This window comes from Podarcis cretensis, assembly GCF_951804945.1.
Source record: "Podarcis cretensis genome assembly, chromosome: 10".
In the NCBI taxonomy this organism is placed as follows: domain Eukaryota; kingdom Metazoa; phylum Chordata; class Lepidosauria; order Squamata; family Lacertidae; genus Podarcis; species Podarcis cretensis.
The window spans coordinates 9,762,772-9,782,037 of record NC_137179.1 but is presented as its reverse complement, the minus strand read 5'-3'; the positions used below and the strand labels follow the sequence as shown (position 1 = coordinate 9,782,037).

The 19,266-nt window shown below is 43.4% G+C and overlaps 1 protein-coding gene across 3 annotated transcripts; it reads right to left on the bottom strand.

Annotated features, from left to right (window-relative positions):
• Positions 1–6,027: 6,027 nt before the first annotated feature.
• On the bottom strand, positions 6,028–18,342 carry ATP5F1C (ATP synthase F1 subunit gamma; the record flags this gene model as incomplete). Of its 3 annotated transcripts, XM_079993046.1 has the most annotated exons (10): positions 18,192–18,342; positions 16,503–16,537; positions 16,058–16,189; positions 12,117–12,321; positions 10,879–11,022; positions 10,543–10,607; positions 9,873–10,028; positions 8,591–8,687; positions 7,696–7,740; positions 6,028–6,175 (listed from the first exon to the last, which is right to left on the bottom strand). In XM_079993046.1, the coding sequence occupies exons 1-9, from the start codon at positions 18,245–18,247 to the stop codon at positions 7,734–7,736; spliced, it is 897 nt and encodes a 298-aa protein (XP_079849172.1). In that variant the 5' UTR covers positions 18,248–18,342. The 3 variants fall into 3 exon arrangements, with proteins under 3 accessions (XP_079849172.1, XP_079849173.1, XP_079849174.1); XM_079993047.1 differs by lacking the exon at positions 7,696–7,740; XM_079993048.1 differs by lacking the exons at positions 6,028–6,175; positions 7,696–7,740 and having other exon boundaries at positions 8,587–8,687.
• Positions 18,343–19,266: the final 924 nt, after the last annotated feature.

The window sequence follows — 19,266 nt, the reverse complement described above, 5'->3', positions numbered from 1 at the left end:
ATGCCCTGCAACATTTCTCGGATGAAAATGGGAACGTCAATAATAATAATAATAGAAGAAGAAGAAGAAGCTAATAATAATAATAGAACAACAATAATTTTATTATTTATAATCAACAACAATTTTATTATTTATACCCAATGTGACAGGAATTTTGAGGTCTTGTTGTTGTTGTTGTTTAGTCGTTTAGTCATGTACGACTCTTCGTGACCCCATGGACCAGAGCACGCCAGGCATCACTGAGGTCTTAGATACAGATAGGTAGCCGTGTTGGTCTGCCATAGTTGAAACAAAATAAAAAAATTCCTTCCAGTAGCAACTTAAAGACCAACTAAGTTAGTACTTGGTATGAGCTTTCGTGTGCATGCACACTTCTTCAGATACACTGAAACAGAAGTCACCAGACCCTTCTATATAGTGAGAAGGTGGGGAGGGGTATTACTCAGAAGGGTGGTGGGATTGGGTGATTGGCAGATAGCTGTGATGAGCCTGTTGACGACTCTTAACGACTGCAAAATCCGACATCAGGAACCACAAGACAGAGAAACCAGTAGGAGAACACTTCAATCTCCCAGGACATTCTATACAAGATCTCAAAGTAGCTGTTCTATTACAAAGGAATTTCAGAAATAGACTGGAAAGAGAAGCTGCTGAATTGCAACTTATTACCAAACTTAAAACCATGGAGAGACCTGGTCTGAACAAAGACATTGGATTCTTATCTCATTATACATGACAAAGCCATTTTTCACCTTCTCACCCCTTGCTTTTTCCTGTAAGACCTATTGCAGTCGTTAAGAGTCGTCAACAGGCTCATCACAGCTATCTGCCAATCACCCAATCCCACCACCCTTCTGAGTAACACCCCTCCCCACCGTCTCACTATATAGAAGGGTCTGGTGACTTCTGTTTCAGTGTATCTGAAGAAGTGTGCATGCTCACAAAAGCTCATACCAAGTACTAACTTAGTTGGTCTTTAAGGTGCTACTGGAAGGAATTTTTTTATTTTGTTTTGAGGTCTTAGATATATGGTAATGTTCATAAGTTACCAACCAAGCACGTACATAGATCAGCACAGGAAGACTGACCTGGAACCATTTTGATTCCTAAACTGAGCAAATGTTTTCTCTGCAAGGTCAGGGTGGGAAACCTCCCCATTGTCTCTTTCCTTACACAAAAGAATGGCCAAGCTCCCCAGGCAATCCAATCAAGTAACCTGCCAGACAGGAGATAAACAACAACTGGAGAAAAACAACATTCAAATTTCTGTTTTTAGACCGCCTTTTCTGTGATGTAGGTATGATGTATCTGAGGGGTGGGTCTTAGGTTACACCCCTTCTGTGATGTATGTATGATGTTTCTGGGGGTGGTCTTGATCTACAGAGTGGCAATTTCAAAAGTCTTTATAAGGCCTTGTGCGCCATTTTTCTGGGTTTCTCCTGCTACAAATTGCGACCCCATAGTCGCCTTTGACTGGACTTAACCATCCAGGGCTCCTTTACCTTTTTTTTTTTTTTAACCTTATGCATTGTAGGGGCTTGGCCTTGATGACCCTCAAGGACCCTTCCAACTCTATGGATGCTGCTGTTGTCTGATCGTAGCTAAGCTCTGGGACTCACTGCCACTAGAGGCATTGAGGGCCACCAATTTAGAATCACAGAATCATAGAGTTTGGAGGTCTTCCAGGACTCGCAGCCAAGATGGTGGTCAGGTATGCCGATGGCACCTTCTCACTTTAATATGGCTCAACCAGAGTACATATATATACCAACTTTGGCTCCAAGGAACTCAAGGTGGTTCTCCCCTCCTTGAGCTCCATGAAGCCTCCCAGTTTCATGGCTGGGTGGGGATTCAAACCCTGGTCTCCCAACACTCTAACCACTGCGTCATATAGAACACTGGTACTGTACCTTTGCAGGTTACATAACATTCAGATGATATAAAATACATCTTTGCAGCCCCAAAGCTAAAAGAAACAAAATGGCTTTTAATTACAAGAGCACAAGGAGTTTTAAAGGAGACTCTTCTCTTCCATATGCATGTGAGAGCAGCAAGCTGCAGCCACACTCACTGCTGGATAGTTTGGGCACTAAGAGGATCCAATTCCCTCTCTCTTGAAGAAGCAGCCTTAATTTTCCATGAAGGATTATATATATTTTTCCCCTCTAATATTTAAAAAGGGGCAGAAGTTAGCCAAAACTCTCCCCCTTTCTGCATTAGCTATCCATATCTGTCGGGAATTTGCTTTTTTCCCATGCCAACTATAAAGCTGGGCATTTGTCCCATTTTAAAGCATGCTTGGACTGGAACAATTACCTTTTAGTCTGCATTACATTTTGAATCCAAGTTTAGGGCAAGCCTGGGAAAAATGTCATCTCTCACAATTGGGTTTTAATTGAGGACAGCAGCAGGCAAATTGATACTCTGAAGAGGCAATTAGTCCCATCTTGGCAACTCTCTTATAGCTGCTTCCGTAACAAATACCTAAGCAATCCACGGAGGTGATAAACCTGGGTTTAGGCCAGTGGTTCCCAAACGTTTGGTGGTACCACCCCCTTGGTTCCATAAACTCACCCCCAGAACACCCTACCCTATAAAAAACATCGTTCAGAAAAGTAGTTGGCAAGATCCACTTAGGAAGAGAACAATAAAATCCAAAACGGTAAAAACTAATTGCATATTTATTCAAAATCCAGTTAAAACTATTTAGGTTAATTAATTCAACAAAACCGATTGATCCAGTGAAGCGAACGTTTTGAAGTCAACGTAGTCATTTACACCTCCAGTGCCCCTCTGCTACTCACTCCTAGTTAATTCCACAGCACCCCACTAGTCTAGGTCATGGGTAGGCAAACTAATGCCTGGGGGCTGGATCTGGCTCAATCGCCTTCTAAACCTGGCCCACGGACGGTCCGGGAATCAGTGTGTTTTTACATGAGCAGAATGTGTCCTTTTATTTAAAATGCACCTCTGGGTTATTTGTGGGGCACAGAAATTCTATCTCGCCCCCCCAAAAAATATAGTCTGGCCCCCCACAAGTTCTGAGGGGCAGTGGACCGGCCCCCTGCGGAAAAAGTTTGCTGTCCCCTGGTAGGCTATACCACTTGGACCTTTGCATGGCTGAATACTCTTCCCTATAAAGGATATACTCCCTGCACATAGAAAATTAGCATATCAAGAAGGGTGCAAGCCTAGACTTAACTCCCGATGTGCCACTTTAACAAAAATGTAGAATGTAAGCATTCACTCCCAGCTGAAATGCTGCAGCCCAGACAGAAGTTTACAGAGCTCAGTGCTAAGGCCAGAAGGATAGACTAGATTACCTGAGAGGTAAAAGGGAAACATTCTGATCCCAAACTGTTGTCATGGTCCGGCTAAATGCTGAGGAATGATGGGAGGCAACAGCTGGGAAACAGCCAAGGGAAGAAGATATGAAGAGGGAGGAGCAGAGACAGGCACATTGGCATAGTCTCAGATTACATGGAAATACCCAGTGAAGATTTAGGCAGCTGTCAGAAGGCAGGGACCTTCAGCCTCTACAACTGCAAATCCTACTGAGAAGAGTCGCCATGCTCTTTAGGCCTGGCAAACCCCTGGGCAGACCTTGTTTCTTCTAATAAAGAGTTAACTTCACTTACTCAGTGTGATTTATTACTGACACCTGTTATTCCCCCCCCCCATCCGTATAGTTAAAGCTAAGGTTTTCCCAGTAGTGATGTATGGAAGTGAGAGCTGGACCATAAAGAAGGCTGATCGCCAAAGAATTGAGGCTTTTGAATTATGGTGCTGGAGGAGACTCTTGAGAGTCCCATGGACTGCAAGAAGATCAAACCTATCCATTCTTAAGGAAATCAGCCCTGAGTGCTCACTGGAAGGACAGATCCTGAAGCTGAGGCTCCAATACTTTGGCCACCTCATGAGAAGAGAAGACTCCCTGGAAAAGACCCTGATGTTGGGAAAGACGGAGGGCACAAGGAGAAGGGGACAACAGAGGACGAGATGGTTGGACCGTGTTCTTGAAATTATCAGCATGAGTTTGACCAAACTGCGGGAGGCAGTGGAAGACAGGAGTGCCTGGCGTGCTCTGGTCCATGGAGTCACGAAGAGTCGACATGACTAAACAACAACAACTGCAAATAACCATGGATCACTTCATACAATGGTCAGACTTAAATGTCAAGACCTAGCATGAATGTCACAGGTGTTTCACAGCACACTGATCAGGAATAAGAAACCTGCAGATCTCCAGGAGCTCCAGATTCCATCGACCCCAGCCAACAAGGCCAAGTATTATGGAAGCTGTGGTTCAGTAACAACTGAAGGACCATGTATCCCCCAACCTTACCAAAGATCATCATTGCTCCCACCAGCCTCAGACAGAATGACCAATAGCCAGGGATAACAGGAGATGTAGCCCCAAATCTCTAGAGGGCACAAGGTTGGGAAAGGCTAGTATATAGCTGGAAAGGTTGGCATCCATCTTTCTCAGGAGACAATGGAGAACGCCTTTAGGGGTAAAGTCAAACTGTTCAACAGTAACAGCGCCTGGTAGCAGTTTGTGAAATGGCCCTCAGTTGGACTAAGTACCATATTTTTCTGTCTGTAAGACACCCCCATATATAAGACACCCCCTATTTGGGGAGACTCCAATTTAAGAAAATTGGAGATCTATCCATGTATAAGACACCCCCAAATTTTGGACATTATTTTTTAGGGGAAAAACCTAGTCTTAGACATGGAAAAATACGGTACTTCTCCTTCCACTGATGTATTCTAAATGTCAGAGCTAAATAAATTTCTATACTGTTTAGGTAGTTCTGATCCTATAATTCCCAAGAGAAAAGCTTCTGGTTTAGTTTTTTTTTAAAAAAACTAATGTTATCTTAAACATCTTTTTCAACTCATTATATATCATATCCCAGTAAGTTTTAACCTTATTACAAGACCACCACATATGAAAAAAGTACCTTTCTCTTTACATTTCCAGCACTTACTCGATTTTGATTTATACAGTACTGTACATTTTTGCCAGTCTGCTAGGTGTTAGATACAATCTATATAACATCTTCATATAATTTTCTCTTAAAAACATAACTTGCTGCAAATTTTATATCCGTATTAATCGCTTCCATGCCAATATTCAGTGAGAATCTGTGGCTTGAGGTGTATATCGAACATAGGGAAGGCGTGTGAGCACATCTAACCTACTTATTGCATTGTCTTCACCCTAGGGCAGGGCTGGTGAAGCTGTTACGAATGTAACTCCCATCATTCTCAATCACTGGCCATTGTGGCTGGGGCTGATGGGAGTTGGAGTCCAACCACATCTGGAAGGTTACACGCTTTCGCTTCCTCTTCTAGTGCAGAACCTTTACCCCCATAGCCCTAATTTAGCCCCGCAAGTCTCAGGGCTTGGACTGCAAACCACAGCCACGTTGCCCACACCTGCCATCATGTGATCTGAAGATAAAATAATCCCTATTCTTCCATTGCATCAAGAAGTCCACACTTTTAGAATCTGGCTGCTTTCTCTAGATCCCCGCATGGGAACAGAAGGCAGCAAGGTGTTTGAAAGCTCCAACCTCTTCATGCAACAGACTGGGAGCATGCTTATCGATTTCCCGATTCTTTCTCTGAATTGCCGGCTTCAAAAATCTTCATCTGTAAGGGCAGCTCCAGCCTCACCAAAAAAAAGCAAAGTGTTGATGACGTCAGGTGATCTGACAGGTGGGCAGACTCAGGTTTCCAAATTTAGGACTGAAGCTGTAATACCTTAGCACCAAAATATTTCACAAAGTTTTTTCAAACTTACAACGGAGAGTTTTTGGATGTTACCATAACTGTGCATAGCTCTCATTTACATCAAAGAGGCTTTTACACACCCACCCTCTCGGTCTCTCTCTCTCAAGGTGTCTGAATGTTTTTAATGAGATTGACATGCTGGCTGAGAGCATAAGACACTGTTGTTTACTTGTATTGCAGTCCAGCCACCTCCAGTTCCACATACCCAAAGAACCATGCCAGCTCTTTTCATGTAGGACTTTATTATAATATGATTTACAAACAGTTGGGATTCTTTGCCTGAAAATCCTTCACAGAATGACAGACCAATAATTTTGTCTCTCTAGAAAGGAAGCGGGATAAACTGCTTGCCAGAACAGCTTTTCTTCTTTACCTACAGAGAAAAACATTGCATTAAGGGAAGTTTGAATGTCACTCTGACGGGATCGGCAGCTTTGTTTACTAATTGCTAAATTGCTGCAGAACTTGAACGGTTTCTCATTTTCTCCTTGCTGTGTTAGTCCTTTCTTAAAAGTTTCATTTTTAAAATTCTAAACAGACCACGACAGCACTGTAAAACATTCCATAGAATGCAATGGGCCTAATAAGTAATTTAAGCTAGGGAAGCAGTCTTTACATCACACTGATCTCAGTCTATTGAAACTTTTAAACTGTATATACGGCATTGTACAGTACAATAAAGGTATTGTTAATAGAAATGTTTATGCAACTAATTTTTTTTTTTTTTGGGAAGGCATCATCTCGGAAGAGACATAAAGTATGTGTTGTTGTTTTCGTTACAGCTATTGTCATATGAAAATGTGTACAGATTTAAGAGATCAATGCTTGTGGTTAATTGATTTCTGTTTCTTGAATCGGGTAACCCACAAAAAGTAACCGTGGAAATATACCAGCAGATATGCCTATACAGTGGTGCCTCGCAAGACGAAATTAATCCGTTCCGTGAGGCTCTTCGTATAGGGGTTTTTTCGTCTTGCGAAGCAAGCCCATTGACAGCTTAGCGGATTAGCGCTATTAGCGGTTTAGCGGCTTTTAGCGATCAGCTGTTAAGCGGCTTATCAGCAGATCAGCTGATAAGCGGCTTATCAGCAGATCAGCTGATAAGCGGCTTAGCGCCTTAGGAAAAGGGGGGGGAAGGGGGGGAAACCGCAGGAACTCGCAAGACATTTTCGTCTTGCGAAGCAAGCCCATAGGGAAATTTGTTTTGCGAAGCGCCTCCAAAACGGAAAACCCTTTCGTCTAGCGGGTTTTCCGTCTTGCGAGGCGTTCGTCTTGCGGGGCACCACTGTACTTCAAAGACCAGCCTGATCTGAAGGAAATCTTTTGCCTTTCTGCAACGTGGTCATCGTAAGTGCCATGACCTAAGCACAAGAAACTTTGCTGCTTGTTTCCTCAAAGCACTTTCTAAACTCCCACTTGCAGACACTTTAGCACAGGCTTCATGAGTTGGGGAGAGATGAGGCAGGACTAGCTTTAAGAAAGAAACTGCCTTTCGATTATTTGCAACCCAGTAATTTTTTGAACTCCACTGATAATCCCACCTCAAGGATGAGACAACTGAACATACTGCTGTGGAATTTTAAGTACAACTGCAGTGTAGTATTTCCAGAACATTTGAAGCTACACAGTTAAAGATAGTATCAAGCATGTCTCTACAACACCCTTCCACCATCTCTCTCTAGTGTTGTCTAGAAAAACATTGCATTTTGATTTCATTTCTGCCAAATGCATGGATTGATTTTAAGCAAAATTCTGCAGGATGCAAGTATTCATGCAATACCAGACATTCATAAACATGCACTTCTAGAACAAACATCCTAAGTACTTTAACTACATTCTATTTTTTTTTTTTATTTCACCACCCTTAACATCTATTTTCCAGCACCACTTTACCTGTTGACTTTGGACGACCCTCACTTTCTGATTACCCCTTAGTTCCTAGTTGTGGAATGGTAAAAAAACAACAACACAAAAACATGCAGTGAAGCAATTAGCAATGTAAATTAAGGCAAAACATGCGATGCATAGCAAAAACACTGTTGGAAGTCAGATCAACTGAAGAGATATACTGATTAGCACATGGATTAAAGTCACAATTGCTTTCCATTATACAAAATGCCATTTTCCTCCAGCTTAATTGCATGATTTCAAGGTATGCTGAGGATGCACTTCTGCATTCTGTGGAGAGAGCTTGATCCAAAGGAAAGCTGCAGACTGAGCTTTTCAGGGGGGAAAGGTTTGTCAGCATAGAACCGACATAGGGAATTCACTGCCACAAGAGATGGAGACGGCCACTGACAGCCATCTAAACTGATGATTATTAACCATAATGGTTACATGGAGTCGCTGTGTTCCATGGCAGCGTACCACTGAATGTAAGGTGCTGGGGAGCAAAGACCACTGAAGGCTGTTGCATTCCGTTATTGTTTGTTGTCTTGCCAAAGGCAAGCAGGGTTCCTCTCCATTCTTCCTCACCCACCCAGGACCTAACAATGGGAACTTGGATGCAATGCGGTTAGTGTGCAGCCTTAATAAGCACCCTTCCAAAAAATACATGTGCATCAACTCAGGTGCAGGACACAGAGAAAAGCAATATCCTGCAAGAAAACTCCAGTATTAGCCAACATCCACTGCTGTAAATTTGGAATTAACGGGGAGAGGGTGGTGCCAAACTGTGCCATGCACTGATCACTGATTTTTTTTTAAGCACAAATGGAAAATTCGCTGCCACATTCAACTGCACGGAACAGAAGGCCTAAAGGTTGGAGACTCGTATGCCAATACTTACAGAGCAGCAGCACCAGAGATGATCTCAATAAGCTCCTTGGTGATGACAGCTTGGCGGGTGCGGTTGAATGTCAAAGTCAGCTTGTCAATCATCTCAGCTAGAAAGGGAGACGGGAGAAGTTCAATGACAAAAGTATCAATAAATCTTAAGCTACTCAACCATTTTATTTTGCCCACTGGTTTTAAGTAAGGAAGCGTTTTGAGCACTTTATATAGTCTACTTTCTTGCTTGCTCAGAACCAAGGACTTAAGTTACTTGAAATTTTGTAAATATTGCGAATCGCTGAATATGAAAGGGTACAGCATCAAGGATTCTACCAGCTACTTTCTGGGCCGAGGGCTAATTTCTATACTGTCTTTTCTATCCATGACAATTTCTGTTATCTCTTTCCATTATAATGAACTCTAGCAAGACTGTCCTCAGGCAAGTGCAGTGCAGTCCTATCTACAATGCTCAGAATCATGCCCTATTAAGTTCAATGGCGCTTACTCCCAAGTAGGTGTGCCTAGGACTGAAGCCTTAGGCTTGTCTTAAGAAAGCCAAGGTCTTTTTGTAAAGCAAGTAACTAAAAGGCAGCTATTCTAGCTGGTATGTAAACATGTGGGATGTGAAACTTAGAGCAGTCAAGTACAACATTCCTACAGTGGACATGTTAGGGGATGTTTTGTACCACTCAGAAGAAAACTTCCTGTTTCCTCCTGAGCTGGGACAGAATTCCACTGAAGAGGGTGTAGCCTATTCTGGGCAGAGGAGCAGACGTTCCTCCATGTTGTTTTGTTCTTCTTCTTCTCCATTTTGTGTTTCTGTATGAACTGCTCAGTCGCATTCACTTGGAACCAATTCCCTTATGGGACAGTTTATATAGTTATATACTTGTGTAACCTAAGTCTGCCTTCAGGGATCTATCTGTGAACCTGAATGAATCTGTGAGTACACTACTTTTATATTACGTTTAATCAGATTCTCATGTCTATTCTTTTTAAGAGGGATTAGAAGGGATCTTATCAGGAATCTTGAGTAGCGAGGCTCAGACGAGCCAGCAACAAGCTAACCGCCGTGTAATTTAAAAAGGGGGATGTTTGGAACTGTGCTAGGATATGGAACTTGCTAGCACAAGTTAGGAAGGATATCATTAAATAATATATCCTCTCCTGCCTCCCTAAACATCCCCACAAAACAGAATCTTGCCTGCTCTCCACTGGGCCTCTTATCTAAATTTTGGTAGTTTCTGCTTTTGCTAACTTATCACAGTACACTGTAAACTGCTTGGAGAGTTCCTTACAAGCATTTTTGCTGGCATTGTCCATAGCAGTCATCCTTGCACTTTGCTCACTAGTAGTAGACTCCTTTAATGAGTAGAAGATGATGTTTGCCAATGTAAATTCCTGATAGTTTCGCAGGACATCTGCATCAATATCATCATAGATACTAAGGCTTTCTGAAAAACAAAGAACAATAATATAGGTGGTTTATTAGTTAACATTTATCAGATACAGTAATAGCAAGCCAAACACATATATGTTGAAATTTCAAAACCACTGTAGATTAGCAATCAGCTTTTTTTTTTAAAAAAAAAGAAAAACACACAGTAATTCCTTAGCTTTCCAGCTATAAGCAATTTCTATTTTACAAAATTCAACTGGCACTTGCACACTGTTAGCTCTAATCGTGCCTTTTAAAAAGCAAAATAAGAGGCAAAGAATACAATTGCAATAATAATAATAGTAGTAGTAGTAACGACAATGTGTCTATATACAGCATCGATAATTTTAGACCAGAATTCTTTGCTTCCTAACCCCAGTGTGATAGATAAGGGCAATGGTTTGGACTTTTGCAGTTAAGCACTTACGGAAACAAAAACTTTAATCAGCATAAGAAGCAATAGCACACAAGGGGGAAATGCCCCTAAAAATGCAATTGTTTACTCAACTAACTAGCCAAAGTCTACTTACCAGCACCAGAAACAGTCTCAAGAGAATAGATGGGTTTCTCATCTGTCTTGTAGGAGATGACGGACCTAAAAGAAAAAGAAAGCTCTGCTGAACAGTTTTAGTGACATGGCTTGAGAGGATCTGCCTGCCAAATGTTAAAATCCAGACACACTTAAGCAGCATGCAGAACTTCCTCTATTATCCTGGTGGCACTTGGAGCCACCAAACAGAAACCCACATTCAGACACCCAGCGGAAACTCACATTAAAACGCTAAACTATATTCAAATCTACTGACCTCTCCCCGCCCAATTCTTTTATTCCCCTTGAAAATGATGGAATTTATGCTTTCTCTTACCTGAACCGATTATAGATGACTGCTCCTTCATCGAATTCGTACCCAGAATTCAGCAGTTCCAAGGCAATGATCGACGCATCTCCAAAGGTGGGAGGCTTCCTCCCAACTTCCTTGAAGTTCAACAAGAAGTTCTTGCCGTGTGTCCTACAACAAAAGCGAGCCCGCGTGTAAAGTAGACCCGGCCACAGTGAAACACGCTTGAGTTATAATCCAGCTGCTATGTGTTCTATACGGGGCTGGTTTTGAAAAGCGCCCAGAAACTTCCCCTGGCCCATAAATGCAGCGTCTAATGAGGGTTGCACCCATTGCTAGTGTGATTCTCCCTTACTGAAACGACGGCATAGGCAGGAATGTTTACGAATATCTAGTGGAAGTTAATGATGACGATGGAGATAGATGCTCCCCACTAGGGATGGCATTCTGCAACTGGGGCCCCACCACTGAAAAGGTCCTGTCGCAGGTTAGCACCGACTGGGCAACCCCCAGTGTTGGCACCACCACCAAGGTCTCCCCCCCCCCAGTTCCCCTCCCCTTCTTTCTTTGTATTCCAGTCCACTGAGCACCTCCATCCTTTTCACCATCCACTACATTCTGGGGCTTAAACCTGCCTCAACCTTCCAGCTTCTGAGCAATTAAGCCTTAGCCCTTAAGCATAGGTGAAGTGATCCTATGGTCCTGTCGAATATATCCTACACATCAGCTCGCCCTCAGCAGTCTTCGGGTAAGTATCACTGCCTTACATTACAATTCTGAGCATATTCAGTTGCTCCTAAGACAGCTTCCTCAGAAGGAAGCTCATTACAGCCTTTGGGATTAATCCAAAACTAACAGTGGAAAAGGACGTGGGTGGCGCTGTGGGTTAAACCAGAGCCTAGGACTAGCTGATCAGAAGGTCAGTGGTTCGAATCCCTGCGATAGGATGAGCTCCTGTTACTCGGTCCCAGCTCCTGCCAACCTAGCAGTTCGAAAGCACACCACTGCAAGTAGATAAATAGGTACCGCTCCAGCGGGAAGGTAAACGGCGTTTCCATGCACTGCTCTGGTTCGCCAGAAGCGGCTTAGTCATGCTGGGCACATGACCCGGAAGCTGTACGCTGGCTCCCTTGGCCTATAGAGCGAGATGAGTGCCGCAACCCTAGAGTGGGTCACGACTGGACCTGATGGTCAGGGGTCCCTTTACCTTTTACCAGTGGAAAGCAAGGTTCAAATTCAAGGAAAGGGCTGCTGTTCCCCATTACCTCTGAAGAATGCCTCTCAGCTTGTCACCGATTCCGACTAACATGACCTCTTTCCCCGCATCTGTGAGGGCGGTGACTTGGCTCTTGATATTTTTAGCCACAGAAGTGTGGATAGCACCGCAGAGGCCACGATCGGAAGACACCCCTATGAGAAGATACTTCTTCTTGTCCTCAGGAGCCTTGATTTCCGCTTTTTCATAAAGAGCTAGTAAAGAGAAGAGGGGACACAGCCAACATCAGGCATCATTAGCAGCCATCAAAACACAGCGGCATCCAAGATACATGGTAGAACTTCCTTCCTTCCCGCCATCTGCCATGGATGGCAGTACCTGCATTGTGGGGGGTTGGACTAGATGACCCTTGGGTCCCTTCCATCTCTAAGATTCTATGAACCACAGTACTTCCAATGAGAACCACTTCTACAAGAAATACTGCATCACCACCTGTTACTTAATCAAATTCCAACACACAGATCAAGATCACGCAACAGAAGCTCTGAGCTTCTTCAGCATGATTTACCGTATTTTTTGCCCTATAGGACGCACTTTTCCCCCTCCAAAAATGAAGGGGAAATGAGTGTGCGTCCTATGGGGCGAATGCAGGCTTTCGCTTAAGTCTGGAGAGCGAGGGGGGTCGTTGCGCACCGACCCCTCTCGCTCTCAAGGCTTCAGGAAGCTATCTGCTAGCCATGGGAGACCAAGCACTCCCGGGGCTAGCGGAGAGCTTGTCTGCACCCAGAAGCTTGGGGCGCACTGAGCTCCGCACGCCCCAAGCTTCAGGATTAGCGCAGCGCTCCGCTAGCAGTGGGAAAGCCGCGCGGCTCTCCCACAGCTAACAGAGACCTTGCTGGCAGCCAGAAGCTTGGGGCGCGCTGAGCTCCACACGCCCCAAGCTTCGGGATTAGCGCAGCGCTCCGCTAGCCTTGGGAGAGCCGCGCGAAGTTGTGCGGCTTTCCCAAGGCTAGCGGAGACCTTGCCGGTACCCAGAAGCTTGGGGCGCGCTGAGCTCCGCACGCCCCAAGCTTCGGGATTAGCGCAGAGCACCTGGGGGGGGGGGCGGAATAATTCCCCCCCTTTATTTCCCCCCCAAAAAACTAGGTGCGTCCTATGGGCTGGTGCGTCCTATGGGGCGAAAAATACTGTACTTTTCTGCATTTTGAAAGCTTGTTGACGACCCAATGTTTGAGTTAGCAAAACTGCAGCACACACCATTTGAGATTAAGTCACAAAATGCTGTGACAAGGAACCAGGCAAAGGGCCTTCTCGGTAGTGGCACCCACCCTGTGGAACGCCCTCCCACCAGATGTCAAAGAGAAAAACAACCACCAGACTTTTAGAAGACATCTGAAGGCAGCCCTGTTTAGGGAAGCTTTGAATGTTTAATAGACTATTGAATTTTAATATTCTGTTGGAAGCTGCCCAGAGTGGCTGGGGAAACCCAGCCAGATGGGCAGAGTATAAATAATAAATTATTATTAGTTGGTCTTTAAGGTGCTACTGGAAGGAATTTTTTGTTTTATTTTGTAATAAATTATTATTATTATTATTATTATTATTATTATTATTATTATTATTATTCCATCAGCATGAAGGGTCTTTTGTACCCCTAGTAACAGCAAGTGAGACACTACAGTGGTACCTCAGGTTACATACGCTTCAGGTTACAGACTCTGCTAACCCAGAAATAGTACCTCGGGTTAAGAAATTTGCTTCAGGATGAGAACAGAAATCATGCTCCGGCGGCGCGGCAGCAATGGGAGGCCCCATTAGCTAAAGTGGTGCTTCAGGTTAAGAACAGTTTCAGGTTAAGTATGGACCTCCGGAACGAATTAAGTACTTAACCCGAGGTACCACTGTATAGGCAATCAAGGACAAAAAGAGTGCAAGGTATTTTCCGCACAAGCACAGAATATGTCAATGACAGAATACAATGTTCTGAAATTTTCATCTTAGCAACAAAAGCAACTCTCAAGTTTCTAGTCATGACCATATAGATAGGCTCTTGAGTGTGAGAGCAATACCTAGCAAAGTGTTTAAAACCAAAGGGGACTCTGAAGTATTTCCAATAGCGATGGGGTACGTGGTTCAACATATTGAATAGCTTCTTATCAACACCCTTGTAGGAGGAATACTTTAAACAATGTAAAATTACAATGGCTTGTATCCAACAAAGTTCTTTGGTGACGCTTGCACAACATAACTTCAAATTCATTTCCCCTCCTGCCATGTCACCCCCCGCTCCCCGGTTCTGGGGGTTCCCAAACATCTTTGCACTAATGGGAAGACTTTGTTGGGAACAATCCAATATATAAAAATATGCTTGATTCCCATACATTTATGGAGGCTGCTGAATTCAGTCTATTTTGGTGTAGAATTTGGCTTGGCAGTTTGAATTTATTTAGAACAATATCTAATGTTGTTTTGGATTACTTTCTTTAAAACAAAACTTGGTACTGTATTTTATATTTGTATCATTTTCTTGAATTCTTTATGAGTTTTGTATTTTATTATTGTAAATTATTGTTCTTGAAGCTACAGACATGAGTCTGACCAAACTGTGGGAGGCAGTGGAAGACAGGAGTGCCTGGCGTGCTCTGGTCCATGGGGTCACGAAGAGTCGGACACGACTAAACGACTAAACAACAACAACAGAGCTCCTTACAGACATCCTTCATACGCTGAGTTTGTGCCCATTAAATTGCCTGGCATGACTGTTTGCCACCCACTGACAAGTTGTAGCTCTGTGTTCGTTTCTTGATTGTGCTCTTGAACCCCACAAAGGTCCACAGTGTTCTTGTCAAGTTAGGAAGGAAGGCGACTCGTAGGCAAAGGCCAAAATAATGCTTCTCAGGGAGGAACACAGTATCCAAACCTCCTCCTTAGCTGGGCTGCATCCGCCACAATTCCCTCGAGTTGGATCTTCATAGCTGCATCTGGTGCTATGACATCCTTCACTGCAGAGGTTCAGAACCCACTGTGGGCTAAATCCTGGTGTTGAGTCCCATCCAAACATAAGATAAAGGACAAGATGGTTGGACAGATAGAGGACAAGATGGTTGGACAGTGTCCTCGAAGCTACCAGCATGAGTTTGACCAAACTGTGGGAGGCAGTGGGAGACAGGAGTGCCTGGCGTGCTCTGGTCCATGGGGTCACGAAGAGTCGGACACGACTAAACAACAATTGTGAATCACTTTAGGGCATCTCTCAATGTGTGAAGCAATATATAAAAGTAAACAAGAAAGGAGGTAGGGAACCTTTGGCTCTCCAGATGTTGTTCACTGGTCATGATCGCTATGGCTGGAAGGAATTTAACATCTGGAGGACCACAGGCTCTTTATCTCTGCTTTAAAGGACCAGGGCTTTATAAATCTAGAGAAACATCAAACTTTTGAGCTAACTTAACGTATCATCGTTTCCAATGGTCCATAGTTAATGCAAATTTTAAAGATGATTTGCAAGTCTACTTAGAAGTAGTTCATCAGAAAGTTATAGGTTAGAAAATTATCCCTCCTGTTGGTTTCTGCTTTCTTCACTGTGCAGCAAATGCTTGCCACAAGACAATGTTTACATTCCACAGTCAGAGTTACTGTTGGGTTCCCACAGGAATGGGAGACTGGATGTGACGTACACTGGTTTCCTGTTTTTCAGTGTTCTGTCGTTTCTTTGTTAGAGAGGGAGTTGCTTCTCTGCTCTCACAGAAGCAAGATGTATGTCTGTATGCTCTCAGCATAGCTTGTAAATAAACTTCATCATGTAGCACATTACCTGCTTATCCTTTCGTTGCGTGACTACGCTCTGCTTGGGCTCAAGATAAGACGAGCCTGTATCAGCTCCAGATGGGCAGGAGCTGATCAAAATCTCACACCTCCCACATTCCCCCTCCCCCATGATTTAAAGGCTACTGCTGCAAAATCAGCCACAAGAGAGGCAACTTTGCTTACCCAATGCCCCGACTCCATAAACTCTGGCAGGCTTTAACTCTCTCTCTGCCCTGGAATACTTTGCTGCGGCAACCATCTTCATGGACTTGGTAATTTTCTGGATGTTCTTGATGGACTTTAAACGCCGGGTAACTGCACAGATGAGAGTGAATGAGCAAAGGGAGGATTTCAAAGAGACACTGAGAAAAAGAAGCATTAAAAAAGGATCTTATTAAGCACTGGTCTCTGTAACAAGTAAAAATCAACCCATCTGTAGAGCATTGGCATTATGCAGCCAAATCTACCAGTGCAGGGATGAATAACCAGATGTTTGACTATAGTTCTCATCACCCCTGACCACTGTCTGTGCTGACAGGAGATGAACAGCGTCTAGAAGATCACAGGTTTACCTTCTCTGCAGTAGTTTTTGACATTTCAGGGTATGCATCTAGAACGGAATACTTACTGTCTTTCAGAGTTGCCATATTCCTGACTTGGACCCTGAAAAATTAAACACAAAACAGATACTTCGTTTCTTTAAATGTTATTTCCCCCCGGTAGAACAGTGATTCACAGCTTTTCTAGGTTCAGAGGCACATCTGAAGACCTAAAGAACTGCTGTAGGTACCCCCCCAAAAAAATTCACAGGTGGCACTTGGCAATAATAATAATAATAATAATAATAAAAGCCACAAGGCATCTGGGGAGAAAGACTTTGGCAATCCCACCTGCCATTGAACCCAATGTTTTTTGACTATACGTGATTTTGGCTTTAGCTGCTATCCTTGGAACGTTAACCCCAGTGTAAGCTGAGAGTTGCCTATATATATTTACCATATTCATATATATGCCAACAGTGAACTCATTCTCTGCAATCAAAACAGCCGCATCTATGCACGAGAGGCAGATACCAACAGGCATGAGTAAGCCCCAAAGTTGGCAGATGTACAAAAATATATAAATCAATGGGGGGGGGCGGAAATACCCCCAAGGCAGCCTGAGGTTCAGTAGTCACAAAGCACTGGTGCTTTGCTGTTATGGGAGTGGAGTGACTAGGAACACTCCACACTGCAACATTTTGTTGCAGGGCCCACTTGCTATAGGTAGAAAACTATGGAGTCCCACTAAACAGCAAAGCAAAGATGCTAAAAAGCAAGCTGGGAAGTCGACAACCCATGCCAAAACGATTGGGCAGAAACCTTGACAGGAGGAGGGCAACCCTGTCACTCCTTTTGCAAAGGAAAAAGAGATATTTGGCGCAGATACACTGGTGCGTCACCCCTGCCCCGCAAATCCCACCACACTCCTTAGACTGGCGGTGGAAATAATGCCGGTTAAGCATTGCAGTGCAACAGCAAAATGCCGGGGGGGGGGACGGGACAAATTGAAAGATAATTATAAACGCTGCCCCTTCCCAGGATTTGGAGTGGAGAGGAAAAGAAGAGGATGAAGGCTTCACAGATCAGCTATAGACCGCTCTACCTCCTTCCTTTTAGCAAATGTTTTGTGCCACTGGGGAAGTGGTAATTCTGTATTGATTTGTTTTGAATGTTTGTATGTGATGCCAATAAAAGGTTTGATGATGATTACAGACCAGCTGTTTTTTCCTCTTTTTTTTGCATTCTGACGGGAAAATGCAACTAGCAGCCTGAAATATAAAAAATTATAGTTACAGGTAGGTAGCCGTGTTGGTCTGCCATAGTCAAAACAAAATAAAAGAAAAAAAATTCCTTCCAGTAGCACCTTAAAGACCAACTAAGTTAGTTCTAGGTATGAGCTTTCGTGTGCATGCACACTTCTTCAGATACACACATGCGTGTATCTGAAGAAGTGTGCATGCACACGAAAGCTCATACCTAGAAGTAACTTAGTTGGTCTTTAAGGTGCTACTGGAAGGAATTTTTTTCTTTTATTTTGTTTTTATAAAAAATTATAACCTTGAGAGGAAAGATACTGGAGGTTGAACGGGACATATTTGCTGCCTAATAATAATAATAATAAAATAATAATAATAATAATAATAATAATAATAATAATAATAATAATAGCAGCAGCAGCATCAGGTCAGGTTTCAACCGTGGCTGGTGGGGACCTCTGAGCATGTGCAGAGTGCCCTCTCCCATTACCCCCTCGGAGCAGAAGGGCCTTCACCTACCATTGCGGTTGCGAGAGAGCTGCGGCGGCGGCGAAGGCGGCTCCCCGGGACAGCATGGCGGCGGCCTTTCCTCGTCTCCTTCTCTTCCAGACGCGGCCCTTCCTTCCTTCCCCGGACCCGGACCGGCTTGAAGGTCAGAGAGCCCCCAACGCGCATGCGCCGCAAGAGCTCCACCTCGGGCGCGGGGCGAATGGTAAGGAGGAGAAGGCCACGGCAAGCGAGGGGGGGGAAGGACAGCTTCCGGGTGAAAGGGCGCCGGAACTTGGAGCCTCGCTCTACGCGCGTCTCTATGGTCCGCCACAAGGGCAAACCGGTCGGGTTTTACCTCTTCCGGACTCTCTTATGCCGCGCAGGGGCGGACCATAGAGATGAGGGGCAAGAGCGGCACACCCTCCCAGGTGATTCCATAGAGACGGTCCATAAATAAATTTCAGTATCTCAATACATTGTACGTACGTGTGTGTGTATATAAATACATTATAGATTAAATACACTAGATCTATAGGTAGATAGATATCTATCAATTTTTTAATCAAATTTTTTATATATCTATCAAATTTTTTAGTCTATATATGTATATGTATGTGTGTGTGTGTATATATATATATATATATATATATATATATATATATAATAACTGTCAACTTTTCCCTTTTCTTGCGAGGAATCCTATTCCGAATATTCCGAATATTCTTAAAAAAAGGGAAACATTGACAGCTATTTTATATATATATAAACATTTGATAGATATATCCATATAGATATCCAGACTGCGCATCTATAGATCTAGTTTATTTAATATAAAATATAATATATTGTATTTAATATATAAAAATATTTCACATCTATATCTAATCTATAATATATGTGTGTGTGTATATATGTGAAAGATATGTAGACTAAATACATTGGATAGATCTATCGATGAGCTGTTTGCCACTTCTTTTATCAAAAAAAGAGGGATAATTATAAGAATTGCTTTAACAGTGCAATTGTAGCCGTATCAAAGCCAGGCCCTATTGCAACCACTCTATTTCAGCGGGTCTGCTCTGAGCGTGACTGTGCATCACCCAAT